This window comes from Haliotis rubra, unplaced genomic scaffold (genome assembly GCF_003918875.1).
Source record: "Haliotis rubra isolate DU_JTF1 unplaced genomic scaffold, ASM391887v1 Scf524, whole genome shotgun sequence".
NCBI classification, from domain to species: domain Eukaryota; kingdom Metazoa; phylum Mollusca; class Gastropoda; order Lepetellida; family Haliotidae; genus Haliotis; species Haliotis rubra.
The window spans coordinates 112,853-134,390 of record NW_025767218.1 but is presented as its reverse complement, the minus strand read 5'-3'; the positions used below and the strand labels follow the sequence as shown (position 1 = coordinate 134,390).

Below are 21,538 nucleotides of genomic sequence, written 5' to 3'. Positions count from 1 at the left end.
TCACAGAATTCCTGAATCAACTCGAATAACAAACTCTTCCTATATTCCTCTATCAGCTGTGAACATGTCTTCCTCAAAACATTCTCACGCACAAAACCATTTTAAAAACATCACAAAAAACAACACAAATTTGCAGCTGTTTCCAAAATTCAATCCAGGAAGGGACAACAGTTAAATTTCTTCAAAGTATCCAAGTCGGACATCCTATCCATTCACGTGGGCACTCAAGTTCCTCCTTCAAAGGTTTAAACCGAAACACATCCAGTGAGTCCAACCCTTATCCCGACTCCATCACCACACAGCCTCATCAACCATCGCCTCTGCCTCCACACTAACCCAACACACACTCACACTTCCTTGCTTGCCTAGTAGATATGAGAGCCTGGCTCTGATTGGCTGGGACAAGTTTATCACAGACAGTCACTCATGTAGGTTTAATTGAAGATTCTCATCCACAGATGCTGACAGTCTTACAGTCTAAAAATAACATCAGCAGAAAGGGAAAGACACCACCAGAACTAGCTGAGAACTGCAAGTGGGTTCCGTTCAGAGATCAGACACAAGGTAACAAACAGACTGCTTCAAACTTTACCATGGCTTTACTGTCAGACCCGACCTCAAAAGGTAAGAATTATAAATATAAGTGGATCAACATGAAAGTTTTAAGCATTTAATCTGACTGAGCTATTTCTAAATTTCTTAATATGTTATATATGAGTAGACTGGGATAGAGAACTTTGACAATGGGCCATTTTCAGGGTTATTAGCCATTTTCTGAATTTAGAATGGGCCACTGCCCTTGTATCAACAGTAAACTTCAAAATTTTAATGGGCCATTTTTTATTCTAATGTGCAAAATGGCCCATGGCCCCTGCCTTTCCCAATCCCTGGTAGAGTTTTAAAATTTTCCAACATTTTCAGAGGGAGCTAACTGATAAAACAAAGTTCTTCAACAAAAATGTGCAAAACATATTTTTAAAAAAAATGAACATGAAATTTGTCCGGTTCATACTCTAAATAATGCCATGTTAAGCAGAATACTCTTTTCATAAACACATACAAACACTCTGAAGGTTTACTTATCATGCTACTGAGAAGAATATATGGGTGTCTTTTGATTTACTTTTGTCAAATATATTTCTTCTGAATGAAGGCTTGAAAGAACAAATAAGTTTTCAAACTCTTTATAAATATCAAGTTTCTTGAACTATCATCTATTTTCATATCAGGTTTTTCACTAATTACAAAGATTCTGTCAAAAGCTACAAAACCTCCCTGATTACCTTGGTAACAGTTTCCCATTTGTTTCCATATAAAACAATTTATCAAGAATAATCTTTCAGATCTATAACCATTCCAACCCAAAACTTCTCCCTTTTTTTCTCAAAACATGAATATTTATCTAAATAAATCTTCAATGTCCAGATGAAAATTAAACTCAACAGACACTTTTCTCATTAACCATCTGGGGTCCTCATAATGATTGCTACATCTGTTAAGGAATGTTCCGATGAAGATATGCCTTTGAAATGAAAAATAGCTATCACTAAATCGACAAAACTTTAATGAACAGAAATTAGTGTTAACACAAAGCTTATCAAAATTCAGTTTTCGGAGCTATTTGAACAGCGGCAGTTCCGATGAAGATGGGAGGAATCCTGACTCAACATTAGTTCATCGTGCAATTCCCGTCGATAATGACAGCCTGAACTTTACAGGCTGAATGTTTTCACAGATCGAGTAGGATAACAATGAGGTGCAGGATGCAGGAGACAAATTTGAATATCTGATGCTTGCAGTCTCGTATGCATTGGCAGATTTGCATTTGGATGGTGGAATTCAGGATGCAGACTGGAATTGTTGGGATGCTTTCAAATTAGAAGCATCTGGTTTGTGTTTGGAATTTCCAGTAACTTATACTTGATAATATAAACATGATGCAAAGACCTCAGTGCTATTGTAGCTGCCAAATTCTAATAAATATATTTTTATTTATTCCAAATTGAAAAGTCATGGCTATAAATGCTATTAATGTGATGAAAACGAAATGTTTGGAAAATGAAAATAACCTGTTACCGTTAGCACTGAAGCATTATTGGATGTGAAGAATTCAAAATTAGTAAGGCACTAATTACAGTAGTTACAGTATTAGTACAGTATCAGTACAGTATCAGTACAGTATTCCACTCACTGTGAACGTTCTTATGTATTGATCTGTTTTTCTCTGTGTAACAGCTTTCATCACTGTCATGATTTTCAAATGGCTGATTCGCATTGAAAACAACATTTATTAAGACTCTTCCAGGATGATCAATATTTATATATATTGACTGACAGAAAATCTGTATATGTGGTACAGATTATTGTATTTCAACCTAACATACAAGTATAATCTGTAGATGCGGACTTGAAAAAGACTGATGAACCTTTCTGTAGCAAAATGTACAATTTCGTAAACATTGTCCACTTCACTGTCTAAGAGAATAACCCGAGTCTATCTATTTTCACTGACTGACTGAGTTTTAGTTTCTTCGCGTTGCTTTGACGAATAACGCTTTAAAGACTAGGCTACCCCATCGCCTCTATTTTCAATTGAAAGGAAACACAAGTGATTGCCCAGTTGTTAAAGTGTTCACTCATCATGGTAAGAACCTGAGTTTGATTCCCTTACATGAGTATAATGTGAAGCCAGGTCTGGTGTACCCACAGTGATATAGCTGCACAGTTACTAAAAGCAGCACAAAACCTTTCTCACGCTCAGTAACACACAGTACGGTCCTATAAGAGTGAGTGAGTGAGTGAGTTAAGTTTTACGGCGCACTCAGCAATATTCCAGCTATATGACAGTGGTCTGTAAATAATCGAGTCTGGACCAGACAATCCAGTGATCAACATCATGAGCATCGATCTGTGCAAATGGGAACCAATGACATAGTGTCAACCAAGTCAGCGAGCCTGACCACCCGATCCGGTTAGTCGCCTCTTACGACAAGCATGGGTTACTGAAGGTTCATTCTAACCCGGACCTTCACGAGTCGGTCCTATAAGAGAAAATATGAACTTATGAAATGAAAGTTGTCATGATACAAATCGCATCACTACCATATTATTGGTATACTATTCAATACAAGCACAGATGATTAGAGTGAGTGAGTGAGTTTGGTTTTACACCGCTTTTAGCAATATTCTGGCAATATCACGTTGGGATACTCTGAAAATGGACTTCACACACAGTACCCATGTGGGGAATAAACGACGGTCTTCATTGTAAGGAGCTTCCATAAGGCCTTAACAACTAAGGTACCCCCCACCCCCTCACTCTCAGTAACACATAGTAAGGTCCTATATGACAGAATATGAACTTATGAAATGAAAGTAGTCATGATACAAATTGTATCACTTCCATGTTATTAGGATACGTATTGTATAAGAGAATACTTTATTACCCAAGAAGCAATAATGTGTACATCAGAGGTATCACAGCCTTCCCCTATAATGACATCCTTATAACAGCCATAACTTCCATCAGTTCTCAATATGCACATGTTGTATGCATAAAGAATGGACTCTTTTGGGTCTAATATTACCTATTCTATCTCCATGTCCCTAGATGATAAATTATGTTAAATTCAGAATGATTTGTCAAGTTTAAACTGCCTCACCTCTATTAAATGTTGTTATGTGCTCCACTGTATGTTATTGTATTTTTTTATAGATATATTTTTAATTTAAAAAAATAAACATTTCTTGACTAAATGATATTTAATAAATAAATCCATTTTTCTAACATCAGAGATCACATGCTGTCAATCTAACTTCAACATAGGACAAACTGGACTAACACTTAGTCTCTGAATATATATAATTTTAATTGTAATAAATAAACCCATTTAAATTGAAAAGGAGCCCCAGTGAGATGGGAGTTTCAGAACCTAAGAAAATCTAGACTTGCTTCATTTAGGGCTTCAGCATTGCAGGGAGGGCTAGGCAGTAGGGAAAATAATGTGGTTCAGGGACTGTGAGTAGTGTGAGACAGACTACATTGCAGGGAGGGCTAGGCAGTAGGGAAAATAATGTGGTTCAGGGACTGTGAGACAGACTACATTGCAGGGAGGGCTGGGCAGTAGGGAAAATAATGTGGTTCAGGGACTGTGAGACAGACTACATTGCAGGGAGGGCTGGGCAGTAGGGAAATAATGTGGTTCAGGGACTGTGAGACAGACTACATTGCAGGGAGGGCTGGGCAGTAGGGAAAATAATGTGGTTCAGGGACTGTGAGACAGACTACATTGCAGGGAGGGCTGGGCAGTAGGGGAAATAATGTGGTTCAGGGACTGTGAGACAGACTACATTGCAGGGAGGGCTGGGCAGTAGGGAAAATAATGTGGTTCAGGGACTGTGAGACAGACTAGGGACAAAATTTGAACTTTCTCTGGATGCTTCAATCTCACAGGAAAAAGATGGCACCACATCGACTGATTCATGTTACAGACACTAATGTAATTCTATCCACAAACGTAGCTCTACAACAGCCCTGCCTACAGACAGCCTACTTCAGAACAAGCCACAATCCTGATGCCTCCTCCGCTTCCATGGCTTCATACAACACTTCCCAGAAACGTAGTTTCCACATGCAAAAATCCCATTAAACCAGGGTTTTCAGGAGCAATTGTTGCTGGAATTACTAGATAGAGAAAGGTTCTGATGTCTGGTCTGTCACATGAAATTCATTGGATGCTCCCCAGGGAGTAGAGAATGGAGATTTGATCCCCTGAATGAGGTTATACTGTCTCCTGCTGCTGCTGAGTGGCAATACATTAGTGTTGTACAACTGTATCATTGTCACAGGTCTCGGGCAAAAAAACAATCTAATTTCTTGTTTATTATCATCATGATTTTTGGGCCAAGAGTGAGTGAGTTTATTTTTACACCGGTTTGAGCAATATTCCAACAATACAACAGTGGGGACACCAGAAATGGGCTTCACACATTTTACCCGTCTTCACACATTGTACCCGTTTGGGGAATCGAACCCGGGTCTTCAGTGTGACAAGCGATTGTTTTGCCAAGAGATTAGTGGTGGTCCAATTAATTGAAATAATCAAAGATTGGTCGCAGTGACTAAACGACCAATGCATCGATTGTGTTTTCTCATAATCAAACACGAACAATTTTGGAACACTTGTTTGCATTAGCAATATTTTTCACAAGGTTGGTTTGTCTGTGTCATTAAATTTACATTTCATAAGCACCACAAGGTCCTTACAAGTCATGATTGAATTTATCTTATAGAACACCAGGAAAATTATGGTCCAAACTAACATAGTAGTAATCCTTTAAAGAAGTGAAATTTGAAAAATAAATAAATGAAAAACCTTTTGTGCATTAACAAAAGTAACAGGAAAATTTGATAAAGGACACAAACCAATTTTTGATGATTGATCTGTAGTAATGAACCAATCATCAATTGTGAGACTTTAACCAATTCCCAACAATACAAGAGATCTGAGGGAAGTAAAGCAGATAATAAGCGATTACCAGGGATTTACGGGACGTGAATTCCTGCGTCCCAGTATACACATAAAAATTGACAATGGATGCACGAAAATTTAATAGCGTATCCATGGGGACGCAGCAAAAGTCCAAATGCTTTTGTAAAAATTCAATCAAGTAACAATAAGTTATCACTGAGTTTGGTACTAGCTGGGTTATGGTATCATTTGCAATTTAATTACTGTAACAATGTGATGATCATGATACACAATACAATAACAGTAACTGAATTACAACTTAAATAATATTTAAGTGTCCGTTTTGTAATCCAGGACCCCTGAAAATAGGATTATGAGTCACAGGGACTCAAGGAAAATCTCTGGATTACCCTTTAAACATGTTAAACAACAGTGAACTACGTATCAATATTGTCCAAAATGTAAACATACCTTATCTTACAGTGAACAACAATAATGTCTGGCTTCTTTTAACTTCTTTAGCATTTGATAAAAATGTTCAAGGTTCACTAATACACCCAACCATGACTCTCAACTTCATCTGAAGAACACAAAATACTGATTATTCTTGAAAAAAAAAAATCTGTATAAAACTTAGCCTTGGACATTTCCTATAATAAAGAAGATATTATCCTTACCTCAAAAAAGTCTAGTAAATAATTACTGATAAGGGTACTGACGTGGACTTTTTTCAAGAGCTACTTGTGATAATTCTTGACAAACCAAACATATCGAACTAAAAGTTTGCACTGCACCTCTCCTTTAGATATGGTGGGTGATCCCCAAATTTTAAAACAACCTATTCTAATGTGTTCAAGTTATTGGTTGAGCAATAATTCCCTTGTTTGGTTCAAAAATATGTAAATTGATGCTCTTTCTAAAATAAAATAAAATCAGAACCAAGAATTGCTCTGCAACTGTCCCATAGACAGAGCCTAGAGGTTAAAGCGTTCGATCGTCACACGAGAAGATCCAGGTTCGATTCCCCTCATGGGTACAATGTGTGAAGATCATTTCAGGTGTCCCCCCACCTTGATATTGCTGGAATATTGCTAAAAGCAGCGCAAAGCAACTTTCACTCACTCATTATTCTTATAGGACCTTCATCTGAGATCGAGACAACCCTTGAAATTAGAAATTGACAGTCCAATGGACTCCTTGTTTCATAAGTTACGGTAAAACCCTGACTAACAGTCCCCTAGTCATCCTTTTTACTTGGTATATTGTTAGCTAAACGTAAGATTTTACTGAAATAACATGGCCTATTATTAGCGGAGCTACGGGAGGAAACATAATTTGAGTTCCAAATTTTTTTACTGAAGACTCAGTTTGGAATTTCAATGTTAGATTCAGGAATATTACCTTTTAATATGTTTCACTCTGAACTTTCACAGGGTTATGTATTTTCAACAGCATACAAAAAATATTTTCGTATCACCCCATTGAAGTTTTTATAGACTTTATGATTGAAATACATACACATTTTCATCCCAAAATACTGCAATACAAATTATTTATATCACTTCGCAATGCTAAATGGTGCATCTAGAATACTCCTCATACACAGAGGTAAACATATTATTAGTTTTCAAGAATGTAATATGGAACTTTCTGCGAAGTGCTCTTTAAAATATTTAACAGTGCAAAAAATAATAATTTGTAACATCTTTTCACCATGAACAAGATAACAAACACCTGCAATGTTGAAAAGTTGGCAGTCATTTCTCACTGAGATTGATAACACGCTTTTCAATTTCAGAATCCCTAGGTCTGTAACATGTATCTTATGTTGCTTTAGTTGTGTTTATCTGCTCATATACCTTGTTCCTGCACGGCTAACTTATGTGAGAGCAGTTATTGTAAAAGAAATTTGGTCAGAATGTAATTTTGTCAGTAAAAAATAATTCGAAGAGTGCCTTTCAGACACCAGGAACTTATTTCAAGTGTGCCACTATCACGATTCCACACTTAACCAAAATGGCACTCAAAAACAAGTAACAGGGCACCCTCTAGTCTGATGTATCACAGTCCCTGAACCACATTCTTTTCCCTACTGCCTAGCCCTCCCTGCAATGCTAAAGCCCTGAATGAAGAAGTCTATATTTCCTCAGGTCTCTCATCTCATTGGTGCTCCTTTTTAATTTAAATGGGATTATTTGTTACTATAAAAAATATATATATTCAGAGACAAAGCATTAGTCTAGGGAGCCCCATTCAGAGTTTAAAGAATTTCAGCCAAATCCTCATCAAGTCTGCCAGTTGGTTCCCCACATCCTCTGAGAATCTGCAGTCTGGCCAATCAATTACCAGGAAGCATCTGGAATCCATTCCGCCAAACTGCACTTCAACAGCTCTCCTGCCGGCCTACCTACAAGTTCAACTTTCATCCAGGGAGATCTTTCACCCAGTGGACATAAGTACCTTTATCAAGTCCACATCAAGCAGATTCCTACCGAGTTCACCATTCAGTGTCAAGGTTGGTGCAGATTTGATAGGGTTCCGATAGTCCGTTGGTTCATTGTATGCTGGTCTGATGATTTACATATCTCCTGAAAGTCATTTATATATCTTCTGAATGTCCTTTATTGCTTTTTTGTTGATTACGCGCTTGTTTATGAGACGGAGAGTTATTTTAGATGAATGTAGAAATTCCACCTGGTGTTAGAGTAGCAAAAAAATATTTCACGACAAGTTTCATTAATCAGTGTTTGTGATAAACTCTGAATAAAATCTTCAACTGTGCAAAACAAACTGGGAATGAGTGGGTTCTTCAGCCAATCAAATGTAATCTTCTGTAATAAATTGTTTTTATATCTCAACCATTGGCACCTGATAATGTTTTGATCGGCTGTATTTATTCATGTTTTCATTCACATGAGAGAGAGACTCAGAGAGAGTTCAACTACGCCGTTTTTAGTAATATTCCAGCAATATCCCAACAGAGGGCTATATAGAAGTAGAGAGTTTGGGCACAAATTCATTTATTCAAGCAGTGTTGTGGCTGCATATCAATGTTTTAGAATGTTCAAGAAGTAAAAAATATAACAGATATTTAAGAAAGGTTTCAGCAAGAAGATGATGAAAGTGAGTGAGTGATTTGGGTTTTATGCCGCTTTTAGCAATATTCCAGCAATATCGGGCGGGGACATCAGAAATGGGCCTCACACATTGTGCCCATGTGGGGAATCGAACCCGGGTCTTTGGCGTGACGAGTGAACGCTTTATCCACTAGGCTACCCCAACGCCCCTAGATGATGAAAGACAGACATATTCAAATTTAAGCATTGACAGGCTCATAGATAACTTCTGATGCCAACCAGCGCCTACCAAGCCTAACTTTGACACCCTTGACTTCAGAATGATTTTACAGAGTCGGACATTACCTTGAGAACTTTCCCCACCTTTGGCTTCTTCGTCAAAATGAAAGTAGAGGTTACACATATGTACACATTCATGATACATAGCTCGGACCTCCACACGGCCACTGAATCACGGACATTACCTTGAGAACTTTCCCCATCTTTGGCTTCTTCGTCAAAATGAAAGTACAGGTTACACATATGTACACATTCATGAGGTTACACGACCATGAATCACACATTACCTTGATTTCCCCACCTTTGGCTTCTTCGTCAAAATGAAAGTACAGGTTACATATATGCTTCATGATACATAGCTCGGACCTCCACACGGACCACTGAATCACGGACATTACATTACCTTGAGTACACTATTTCATGATACCTCATCTTTGGCTTCTTCTTTCCCCACCTTTGGCTTCTACGTCAAAATGAAAGTACAGGTTACACATATGTACACATTCATGATACATAGCTCGGACCTCCACACGGCCACTATATCCATATCTACTGCATCGGACAAAGTACTGATGATAACACTGATAGCCATGATAACTGATGCAGACAGAAATATCACATTAGGACCAACCATTTGATATTGATGTGGGACTGGGATTTGTATCAGGTCGAGGCATTTCTTCAGCTGCTGTTTCAAACCAGATATATTTACTTATTTATGTTAACTATATCAATATGAATCAAGCCTTTTACCAACTATAGTTGGAACAAAAGATACCTGTGTGAGATTCTCAAGATTATTTAAGATGAAACAGTGTGCAAAATAGCCACTGGTCCGCTAGCCCTCGGCTAGTAAAAATCCAGATGGGCCAGTAAATCTCCACAGTCAGTGAATTTTCATGGGGTCATTTTGTAAATAGATCACTCTCTCCGACTTGTTAAGTTATAATACACTTTTAAATCATGCAAGATTATGGCCTGATAAAAATGTTCATCATAATTGCAGCTTAATGATGAAACCTGTGTCTACATTCAAATTTCAGGTTAGTGAATTATTTTGTGGGCTAGTAACTTTAAATCATAGCTAGCCCAAGTGGCTAGCAAAATTTGGAAACTATCTCACACACTGTGAAATGAATTTCGGCACCACATAATTTAAAATTCAACTTGTTGCTAAAGTAATGACAAGGAGAAAGTATATGGATGGTATTAAAATGACACTAATAAAGGTCAAGTCACATGCCTCGCACACGACGCATAGGATAAAGGTTTTCATATTGGTAAAGGCGGGCGTTAAGATCATTTCTGATGAGTTATTACATTGTGCGAAGTAAAAATCCAGTTGGGCCAGTAAATCTCCAGTCACTGGCCCGATGAGCTAATGAATTTTCATGGGGTCATTTTGTAAATATATCACTCTCTTTGAATTGTTAATTTATAATACACTTTTAAATCATGCAAGATTATGGCCTGATAAAAATGTTCATCATATTAGAAGCTAAATGATGAAACCTGTGTCATTCTGACAATATCTTATTCTGATCTATTTTTGTAATCTTTTGCTTAATTTCTACATTCAGATTTCAAGCTAGTGAATTATTTTGTGGCTAGTTACTTTCAAATAGCTTGCCGGACTGACTAGCAAAATTTGGGAACTATTTCGCACACTGTATTAATTATCGGTAAGTCATTAATTTTCTGATCATTTCTTTTAAATTGACTGTAAAGCACATTTACCAAAAAATCATTTATCAAGCATATTTATTGTAGAGATTACTTGACATGAAAGATTTTAGTTTCAACCAAGACAGCCATCACTGCCAGCAAGACAATCTAAGGGAGGTAATTCACTCAGCTCTACTGCTTGAGTTAGACCATGTTGCTCTCTTCAAATGATTCATAAACATTAGGAAATTCACATTATCATCCTTTGTTTAATAATCATGAATTAATGCCAAAACAATTTCACAAATTTATTCATAGATGTATTCAACAGATTTGTACATTTTTCATGAATTTCAGCTCAATCCTGATGTTAAATACTAAACATTTCTTGCAGTACAAATATGCATAATGTAAGGAGATGTATTAACATAAATGTACATATATTCCCACTTAAATACTAGGCCTGGGTATTGTGAAATATTTAGCTCAGCAAGGTAAGTAAATGTTTCTTTCAGTATAATGCAAGTTTTCCTTTACGGTCTGTTTAGACTACACAACATATGGTCGGAAATACTCAACACCCATCACAGTGTTTTATGTTCGGCAACTCTGAGTCATGTTGGTTGGTTTAAGAGATCGACACAAAAATCTTTCTTACAAAGAAGAAAAGGAGAGTTTTCATCTTTCTTCTGAAATGAATTTTCACCTGCTTTAATGAATTTTAGGCCAAAATTGTAGTAAATCAACTGAACTAAAAATAAAAAGCATTATAAAAAACCCTTGATGATTTAGAAGTCCAAAATCTGAAGATTTCAGGGTTCTTATTGATTCAAAAACAGAAGTCTTAGGGATAGGTGGATTGAAAACCTACTACAGCCAATCTCATAGCTATAGGAATCAAATACCCAATTATGATCTAAGTCATATCTTTAACTAAAATATTCCTAGTTTTGAATGAAAAATAACTGATATTCATAGGACCAAAAACAATACTTAGGTCTTAAAATGACATTTTTCTTTCTTTGTTTTAAATTTGAATTATTTCATTAACTTCTGAGAGTGTCATTTTAAAAGTTGGGACGAACAATATAGAACAAACTTTTCAAGATAGCAACTCTCTTAATTATTCTTGAGACCGCCTCTGTGGTGTAGTGGTTAGAGCGTCCGCCCGGAGAGTGGAAGGTCGCGGGTTCAATCCCCGACCGCGTCGTACCAAAAGACGTTAAAATATGGTACTTGTTGGTCCCTGTCTGGTGCTCGGCATTAATGGGTACAATAAGGACTGGTCGGCTTGGAGTCAGTATAATGTGTCTGAGTGGGGTATTCATGCTTCACTGGAATCTCAGTGGGATAGCACTATAAAACCAGCTTAAGTCTGGGCTAGTACAAGCAGCCGCACATACACATACACACGCATGCACGTCGTCATATGAGTGAAATATTCTCAAGCACGACGTCAAACCCAATTTCGCCTCACCTCACCTTAATTATTCTTGAAAAAAATAATAACAATTTTGTCTTAAATCATCAACTCAAGCATCTCATACCATGTGAAAATAGTGTCATACATTTATTGTCAAGCCAGGGTAGAGTTATGTATCTAGAACTGCTAAGAGGCTTCTATTAACTTATAGCGCCAATGTCTGCAGCAAATGATAGTCAAAACTGGATTTTAATAATGACAATTTCTCAAAATTTACAAAAATAAGAAGATTACAAAATATCAAATTTACTACAATATAACAATACTTTCAAAAACTTCCTTGACAACGTCTAAAGACCTAGAGAAAACTCTGTCATATTTGTGCATAAAGAAACGTACAATGGGTGTACATCTTCAGTATTGACAACGACCCGGACAGCTAAATATGCTTAATTTAGTGGTTGTAGTCATTACTTTCAGTTACATCCTTTGGTGATACCGCGAGAACAGCAACAAATGATGAGGACGGAGGTGGACATAAATGTTTGTGATAAATATTCTTGAATAAAAACGGGCATATTCGTAATAAATGGAAATATCGATCTTATTTTTGGAGGTTATGATAATAAATTGTGTAAAAAATATTCATTTCTGTGAACAACCTGCCGCAAAAGGTTCAAGGAAACGATGCTCACAGTTTAGTCGTTTAAAATACACCGTAGAATAAATGTTTACGTTTAAGAACAAAGGGTCACTGTTTGATAGGTGTTCGAATCAAAACATTTACTCTCCCTCGAGCAGACAAATCAAATGTCAAATCCACTTACGAGGCGATGGGTGAGGCCTTCATCAGAACCTGCATGCATGTTTACACCTGCCGCATCTGGTTAAATACACATACCAGTACTTACCCAAACCAATAGCCCTGAAATCCGACACCCCACGAGGCGTCTGGGTTCAATTAGAAAGGTGTAATCAACACCAATTCGCCTCAAACGGATTAAAATTGATGGAGATGCCAGAATATGGCTACCGATGACGTCATTCTGTAATAAAGCCAGGAGAACGATCAAAGGGGAGTAACTCGGCTCAGCAGGTGCCCGTTTGACTGGAGAATGCGTCATCCAGAGATCTTTATTGTGCTATGATTCATAGACGAAGAACATTGGCGATATGTTGTATAGATTTGTAGAATAAATTTGCATGATAACAATTATAAAACCAACTTACATGAATCAATTCATATCAAATCGCATTGGGTATAGTAACAGTTACAAGAATAGGAACGAAATCGACGAAGCTTGAAATGAAACGAGAAAAGAAAACAGCAATAGCATATGTCCCAGATTATCTCAAACATATTTTCTATTCAAAAGAATAAATTGTGGTGAATTTACCCTGAATAATGCATCGAGGTCACACGTATGAAAATGTCAACTTTGACAGGTCACGAACTGTGATAAACATATACTCATGCCAATAATGGTTGTCACCCACCTCCCCACCCCAACCCCACACCCCCTCTCAATTAAAAAAATTGAAGGGGATGACAACCATTATTGGCATGAGTATATTACCACAAGAATATATAATATTCAACGCAAATATTTATTGGATAAGCATTGCGTTATCGATGAAGATTGAAAGAAGTTCCGACATGTGTATAATTTCACGGATATGGATTTTATATTTCAGATGAATAGAGTTTTTCATCAATAGATAATTATAAACAATCTGTAAAATCTAACCCGCTTAAAGAACTATAGGTTATTGAATGTATCTTTGTCACGTATTTTATGGCGAAAGTCAGTGATCGAATGTCTTCTTATTCCGCCATTGCTGTACAACGTATTTGCCGTTATGACAGGCTGTCAATAATGGAGCTTGACACTGTATGCCCAAATAAGGAATCGGACCAGGGTATTGTCGTGGCAGGCGAAGGTTTTAAACACTACACAACCTAACTAACCTAAATACACGGAGTAAGTAAGCCTTTTGTGTGTTTGTTGTTTAACCCCGCATTCAGCAATATTCCAGCTACATGGCGGTCTGTAAATAATCGAGTCTGGACCAGAAAATCCAGTGATCAGCAGCATGTTCATCGATCTACCAATGCATTTTAGAAAATGGTCAAATGCAACATATGTTATATTTGGAATTACACCTTCTTGGTAAAGTACATAGAATCCAGTGATCAAGAGAAGGAGCATCAATCTACGCAATTGGGATACGATGACGTGTGTCAACCAGGTCAACGAACCTGACCACCCGACCCCCTCTTACTACAAGCATAGGTTGCTGAAGACCGATTCTAACCTGAATCTTCACGGGTTGAGTACTGACTGACTCAGGGGCGGATACAGCTTTTTGAGAAAGGGGGGGGTGCACACTGTTGAGAAAAGGGAGGGTGCACACTTCATTTTTGCCCGAGTTTCAATGGTCATTTAATAAACTTTCAGGACAAAAGGGGGGGTGCGCACCCCTGCACCCCCCGTCTGGATCCGCCTATGACTGACTGAGATTGGTTTTACGCCGCTTTTAGCAATATTCCAGCAACATCACGGCGAGGAACACCAGAAAAGTGCTTCACACATTGTACCCATGTGGGGATTCGAACCCGGGTCTTCGGCGTGACGAGCCAACGCTTTAACCACTAGGCTACCCCACCGTCCCACACGGGTTGAGTAAGTCAGCATGTTTATGTGTTGTGACAGTCATGTATGAGTGAGTGAGTTTGGTTTTACGCCGCCTTTAGCAATATTCCATCAACATCACAGTGGGGGACACCAGAAATGGACTTCACACATTGTACAAATTTCGGGAATCGAACCAGGGCCTTCGGCGTGACGAGCGAACGCTTAAACCACTAGGCTACCCCGCCGCCCCCAGTCATGTACGAGGTAACTTTGATAGACCATCATATAATAATAATAATAAGAGTATTTATATAGCGCTGACCTCCACCACACAAAGGCAATGCTCAAAGCGCTGACAAGTCGCAGTTCATATGTACAAGAAAATGCATATATATTTGAATCATGTTGTAGAAAGAGGTGAGTTTTGAGTCTGTTTTTGAAGAGTTGCAGAGTTGGTACTAGTTTTAGATCAAGAGGCAGAGAGTTCCAAAGGGTAGCAGCTGCATACTCAAAGGACTTGGCACCAAACGATTTGAGCTTATAAGTAGGCATGGACAGGGGAAACTGATCATGGGAGCGGAGAGTCCTGGAGGGAGTGTACAGTGTCATGAGTTCTTGAAATATCCTTGGAAATAACTGTTTTTCCTTCGTTTGTATTAAAGTGATCTGCTAGCTGTGAGTCATCAGCATTAAAGTGATGGGCAACCTGCTGTTGGGAGATGCTACGTCCAAGTGGTCTCGTATACATTGTAAATAATATAACACCATTTCGTTTGGACACAGTCGTGAATTTATGAGCGACTGAAAAATGTTTGAGGCCGCTTTTAGCAATATTCCAACAATTCCAGAAAATGGGCTTCACACATTCAATCCATGTGAGGAATCGAACCGGGGTCTTTGACGTGGCGAGTGAGCGCTTTATAGCCACTAGGCTACCTCACCGCTCCTCGAAACTATAATTTAATTTCACTTCATAAGATCACAACAAAATATCAACAATTATTTTGTTTTGTCGTTCCTGATTACTTACGACGCTAATACGTAACAATTTAATTATCTCCATTTGATACTATGCCACGAGGACATGGTGCATTGCGTGCCATTTAAAATGTGTTTGGTTCGGGTTCAAGTGCGTTTAGTGAGATAACAATTTACATGTTTATTTACCGGTTAGGGGCCTGTGGGTTAGCCTGGCGGGTTTTGTTACGGGGACAGGGCGAAGAGGTAGACAAATGTTAAAGCGTTCGCTCGTCACGCTGAAGACCCTGGTTCGATCCCCACATGGGCACAATGTGTAAATCCCATTCCTGGTGTCCCCGCCGCTTTTGACAATATTCCAGAAATATCATGGCAGGGGACACCAGCAATGGCCTTCACACATTGTACCCATGTGGGGAATCGAACCCGAGCCTTCGGCATGACGAGCGAACGCTTTACAATTAACCATTAAGCTACCCCACCGCCCTACTAACATATCCCTACTGTGTTGAGTTGAGCATTTGTGTCAGTGGTATTCTACTAAAGTAAACTTTCTAAATGACAGTGAGTAAACTGATTTACGCCGCTTGTAGCAACATACTAGCTATGCTGATTAGTGACAACAGGAAGCTAATTCTGTTTCAGCATGGCTTTGGGTTTGTGTGGATCTGGCAAGAAATTGGCTGCATTAAAGCATTTATATCTGGCTTCAAACAGAGATTTTATGACTGCTTCCTTCAAAACTGGCGCGCCTATCTTGACTCTTCATCGAAATGTGAGGTGAGATAAAATTGGGTTTTACGTCGTGCTTGAGAATATTTCACTCATATGACGACGTGCATACGTGTGTAAGTGTATGTGCGGCTGCTTGTACTAGCCCAGACTTAAGCTGGTTTTATAGTGCTAACCCACCATGCCGCAGTGAAGCAGGAATACCCCACTCAGACACATTATACTGACTCCAAGCCGACCAGTCCTTGTTGTACCCATGAATGCCGAGCACCAGGCAGGGACCAACAAGTACCATATTTTAACGTCTTTTGTTATGACGCGGTCGGGGATCGAAGCATCTAAATGTTAATATTCACAATTTAAATCTTTACTTAATGTTGAACACTACTTGTCCTGTGACCTCCTTCCATATCAACGGGAAGTTATAACCATGTTCCGCTGTAACAACTTTAGACTAGCAGTGGAAACCGGCCGCCACACAAATACACCCTGTGATCAAGATCTCTGCCTCTACTGCCACTCTATTGGTTTAAACTATGTTGAAGACGAGCTCCATGCCCTACTGATCCTGTGGTAAATATTCTGAAATAAGAAAGAAGTGTTTCACAACCCACCAGACCCACCCTCCTACAATTGAAACTTTTGTGCGCTTAATTATCTGTAACATCACCTATACACCTTTTCTCCGATAGAAAATCCAAACTTAGAAGTGTGAAAAATTCATGCACATTTTGAGAGTCAATGTTGCATTTTCTCTAGGGTAAACAATATAAAACTATCTTAGGGTCGGGTCGAATATTTTAATCGGGCGGTAATGAGACTGACTGACTGAGTTTGGTTTTACGCCGCTTTTAGCAATATTCCAGCAACATCACGGCGGGGGACACCAGAAATGGGCTTCACACATTGTGCCCATGTGGGGAGTCGAACCCGGGTCTAAGGCGTGACGAGCCAACACTTTAACCATTAGGCTACCCCACCACCCCCGCAGTAATGAGAAACAAGATTATTTTTATTACGGCCTTAATAAACAAAACAAGTGACTTTTCAGAATCGTTTATTAATAAAGCTCAGAAAGACGTTTGATTGAACACATGGAAAGGATATACATATACATAGTATATATCACTCTATATTTATCACATTTTGCCCGACAAGCTCACAGCGCTTCCGTGTACAGTCACAATAAGCACGCACGAAACAAATAAACAAAGGCTACAGAATGAATTGCTATGAAGTATGAATCGTGCAAATTGTTTTACGAGATGCGATTAGGCCCGTGATACTCTTAAAAAGAAATTATTTTGGAGATATTTGAATATTGACTCAATAATGAGTTAGTGAGTAAGTGAGTATGGTTTTGCGCCGCTTTTAGCAATATTCCAGCAATATCAGGATGGGGGACACCAGAAATGGGATCCACACATTGTACTCATATGTTGAATCGAACCCGGGTCTTCGGCGTGACGAGCAAACGCTTTAACCACTAATCCACCGTCCCTCACGAATGAGTGAAGCCCTGAGATAAGCGTATCTGATCAGGGTATCTCTAAAACGAATATAATCCAGGAGATCCGACTGCAAAAAGTAATGCTTCTTGTTATATTGTGTTGTTTATATACATTCTGACGTTTATGTGAGCACCTATCATCTACACCATAAAGGGTTCTGCAGAAAAAAATGAGTTCTTCTTTGGAAGATGTCGTAATTTCCGAATTGTGGCGTAAAGAAATATAGCTTAATTGTTATAGAAAGCTGACACGTGATTGGTCATGAACCCACGCTTCACATAATATATAACCGTGAAGATCCGGGTTAGAATTGGTCTTCAGCAACCCATGCATGTCGTAAGATGCGGCTAACGGGATCGGGTGGTCAGGCTCACACGTGTCATCGTGGGTCGATGCTCATACTGTTGATCACTGGATTGCCTGGTCCAGACTCGGTTATTTACAGACCGCCGCCATACATCTGGAATATTGCTGATTGCGGCGTTAAAAAACAAACAAACAAACAAACACCTTTCAATTTAAATCAGATTAATTTACACAACAACGGGGTGTAATTATCGAAGTCGTCTAATGGATGATCTGCAGTAATATACAAAAGGTGTGTTGTATTCACAAACGCAAACTATTTTTGTCTATGAAATATCATCTGTATTTTCAACTCTTAATGAATTTACATTCACTGATTCTTCGGACAAATATGACCCTACGATTCTTCAAAGACCTATTCAGATCATTTGAACCTCGGGTGGGTCTACCACTTGTGACCAAATATCCCGTGGTGATGATGATGATCGTGATGATCATGATGATGGTGATCATGGTGTCCATGATGTCCGTGGTGATGATCATGGTGATCGTGGTGTCCATGGTGATGAGAGTCGTGGTGATGGTGGTGGTGGTCACTGTGTCCGGTGAGGCCCCTGAAGACGGCTCCAGCCGCCATTCCGAGAGCTGTACCCACGCCCACGTGATGGTCATGGTGATGGTCGTGTTTTTCCTGTGAACGATGACGTCACATGGTCATTTAATACGTCATGATGACGTAACAGATGTGGGTAGATTGTTTGTTATCCAATATTCAATATTTAATCAGATAAAATTATATATCTATAGTCTAGCTCAGCTACAGTACCATACAAATATAACTCACCTCAACTAGCCTTCCATCTTTATAGACGCTTTTACAGTGACCATCATTGACAACGGTCTTAGTGTGCCCGTCCTTGTAGACAGTTTTGGTATTTCCGTCCTTCACAACCACCTTATCTCCCCCTGGATACCCGGGGTATCCTTGGGCAGCGCCTGCTGGGTATCCTTGGGCAGCGCCTGCTGGGTATCCAGGGTAGGCGCCTGCGGGAGGCTGATTAGGATAGCCGGGGTAACCTGAATAAAAACAAATTACCCAATCAGTATAAGGTTATATAGGGCGACTCGGCGCGCCCACCGCAGAGAGAAGTTCAAATGTTTGGCTTAAAAGTGTAGAGGATAAAACTATTTATAGTGAATGGATGCGGACTGAGTGATGTGTTCAGAAATCCATATAATTATTCCTCCAAATGGGTTTCATCACAAGCAGAAATGACATTAAGAGATCATTTCTATCAATCCTGGCGAAGTTCTGTTATCAATAGCTCAAAGGGAAATAATTATGAACTAATTAAAGAAATCCCGTCTTTCGAACAATTTTTACTTCTCGAAAAATCATTAAATGTCCGGCTTTTGAAATTAAGAACAAGCAATCACAATTTTCCAGGAGAAACCGGCAGATGGCGTGGTCTGTCCCGTGTGGATAGAAAATGACCTGTGTGATTCTCCCGCGATTGCAGATGAAATACATTATTTATTTAGATGTACAGCCTTTAAAACAGAACGTCGTCTTTTAAATTTTATTTTAAATGACCAAATACGTACAAATACAAAATGCTGCACAAGAAAACTGAAGAATCTGTCGAAACATTTACATATTGTTTTTGAAAGTTAAAATGATCTATATTATTGATATCATCTTTATTGTCTGTTTATGAAATACAACATGTATATGTATATTTGCATTCTCTTGTACCACCATGGGTGGTTTCTGAGAATTAAACTTTGATTGTTTACTAGTTAACCGGATTTGAAACTTGATCTGTTATACTGTGTCCGCGTTACAAAGCTACATGCACAGGATATGATATATATAACACGCATATTGGAGTTCACGTTCCTACATAGACATTCTCCGTGTCATGATGAGCCCAGATGGAATATTTTCTTGCCTTATATCAGCAGGTACATGTTACAGAGTCTTGTGAAACTCTTAAATATACTCCCAAGTCAAGATGTAAACACATATAATTTTTTTTCGATTTTTTCTCTATTTTGCGCGATTTTTAATTTGAATATAAAATATTTTGATTCAAAGAAGTAAATCGAGAACATGTGAAAAACATGTTAGAGTGAGTGAATATTGACTCAATAATGAGTTATATATAGTGAGTAGGGAGTATGGTCCCACCGCTTTTAGCAATATTCCAGCAATATCAGGGCGGGGGACACCAGAAATGGGCTTCATACATTGCTCCCATGTGGGGAATCGAACCCGGATCTTCAGCGTGACGAGCGAACGCTTTAACCACTAGGCTACCCCACCTCCCCAAAACATGTTAGAAAAGAGTCGATGTTGTGTTTGCTTGATTGTTGTTAAACGCCTCACTTAGCAATGTCTAGCTATATGTCATGAGTTGCACGTTTTGAAGTGAGGCTGACGTTTACGATATTGGCTAATTTACGACCTTTAAAATACCACTTAACCATTGAGCAAGTGGGTAACACAAAAATATTTTTAAATATGTCTATCCTGTCTGTATTGACAATACAAAAGAAACATCAGCTTGAGTGGACGACTTGCTCACTATACTACCAAGAAAAAGACAACCCCAAAGTACTACAATTTGTACTTTACTCAGAAAGTTTAATCCCAAATGTGACATGTTGTATTTGTCAACTCAAAAGTGAGTATGGTTTTACGCCGCTTTCAATATTCCTGCAATATCACAGCGGGGGGAAACCAAAAATGGTTATCACACATTGTGCCCATGTGGGGAATCGAACTCGGGTCTTCAGCGTGACGAGCGGACGATGTAACCATTAGGCTACCCTATCGTCTCACTTTCTGAAAAGCTTTGCCCCGCCGTGATATTACTGGAATATTGCTAAAAGCGGCGTAAAACCATACTCACTCACTCTAAAAGTCATTGTGTATTCAAAGTCTTAACACATTCACAAGAAGACGTTTAAAAACTTAACACACGATTTTCAATTTTGTTTTGATAATCCCTCATGGTATTCATACCCCAATACATGTATATTATATTCCATTGCGAGTAGAAATCGAAGCATACATAATATAACTGTACAATTACCTGGATAATTGCTCATGCTGGCTCAACAAGTAGTTGTCTATGTCTGTCCGGGCTTCACGGGATGAATGACAGGTTGTTATAAACACGGTGTATATATACACCACAGCGGCTGTGATTCAGCGTGGTGAAATAAACACGATAACGAATATGATGCGTGGGGCGTGTGTCACATGCTTCGCGTCAGGTCACATGACGTCCTTGTTTTTCATCCGCGGTGTTGAAATTGATCTGTGTCACATACACAAACTGGGTTAGCCAGACAATTGCTGATTAAATTCGTTATCTTAAGGTGTGCTTAAATGTGAACTTTGAGTTATTAAGCAATAGCATCTAGACTTGTGATATTATCTTTTCAATTTGTT

At 38.7% G+C, this 21,538-nt stretch overlaps 2 protein-coding genes across 2 annotated transcripts in view; both read right to left on the bottom strand.

The window, feature by feature from the left end:
- Window positions 1-12,966, bottom strand: part of LOC124252801 (rho guanine nucleotide exchange factor 7-like) — an 87,265-nt gene extending 74,299 nt beyond the window's left edge. The window contains 1 exon segment of the mRNA XM_046686469.1: window positions 12,827-12,966. The gene's annotated coding sequence lies outside the window, so the exon portion shown is untranslated.
- A 4,335-nt stretch (window positions 12,967-17,301) lies between these two features.
- On the bottom strand, window positions 17,302-21,332 carry LOC124252783 (spore coat protein YeeK-like). Its single transcript, XM_046686441.1, has 3 exons — window positions 21,177-21,332; window positions 18,923-19,155; window positions 17,302-18,769 (listed from the first exon to the last, which is right to left on the bottom strand). The coding sequence occupies exons 1-3, from the start codon at window positions 21,190-21,192 to the stop codon at window positions 18,524-18,526; spliced, it is 495 nt and encodes a 164-aa protein (XP_046542397.1). The 5' UTR covers window positions 21,193-21,332; the 3' UTR covers window positions 17,302-18,523.
- Between the last annotated feature and the right edge of the window lie 206 nt (window positions 21,333-21,538).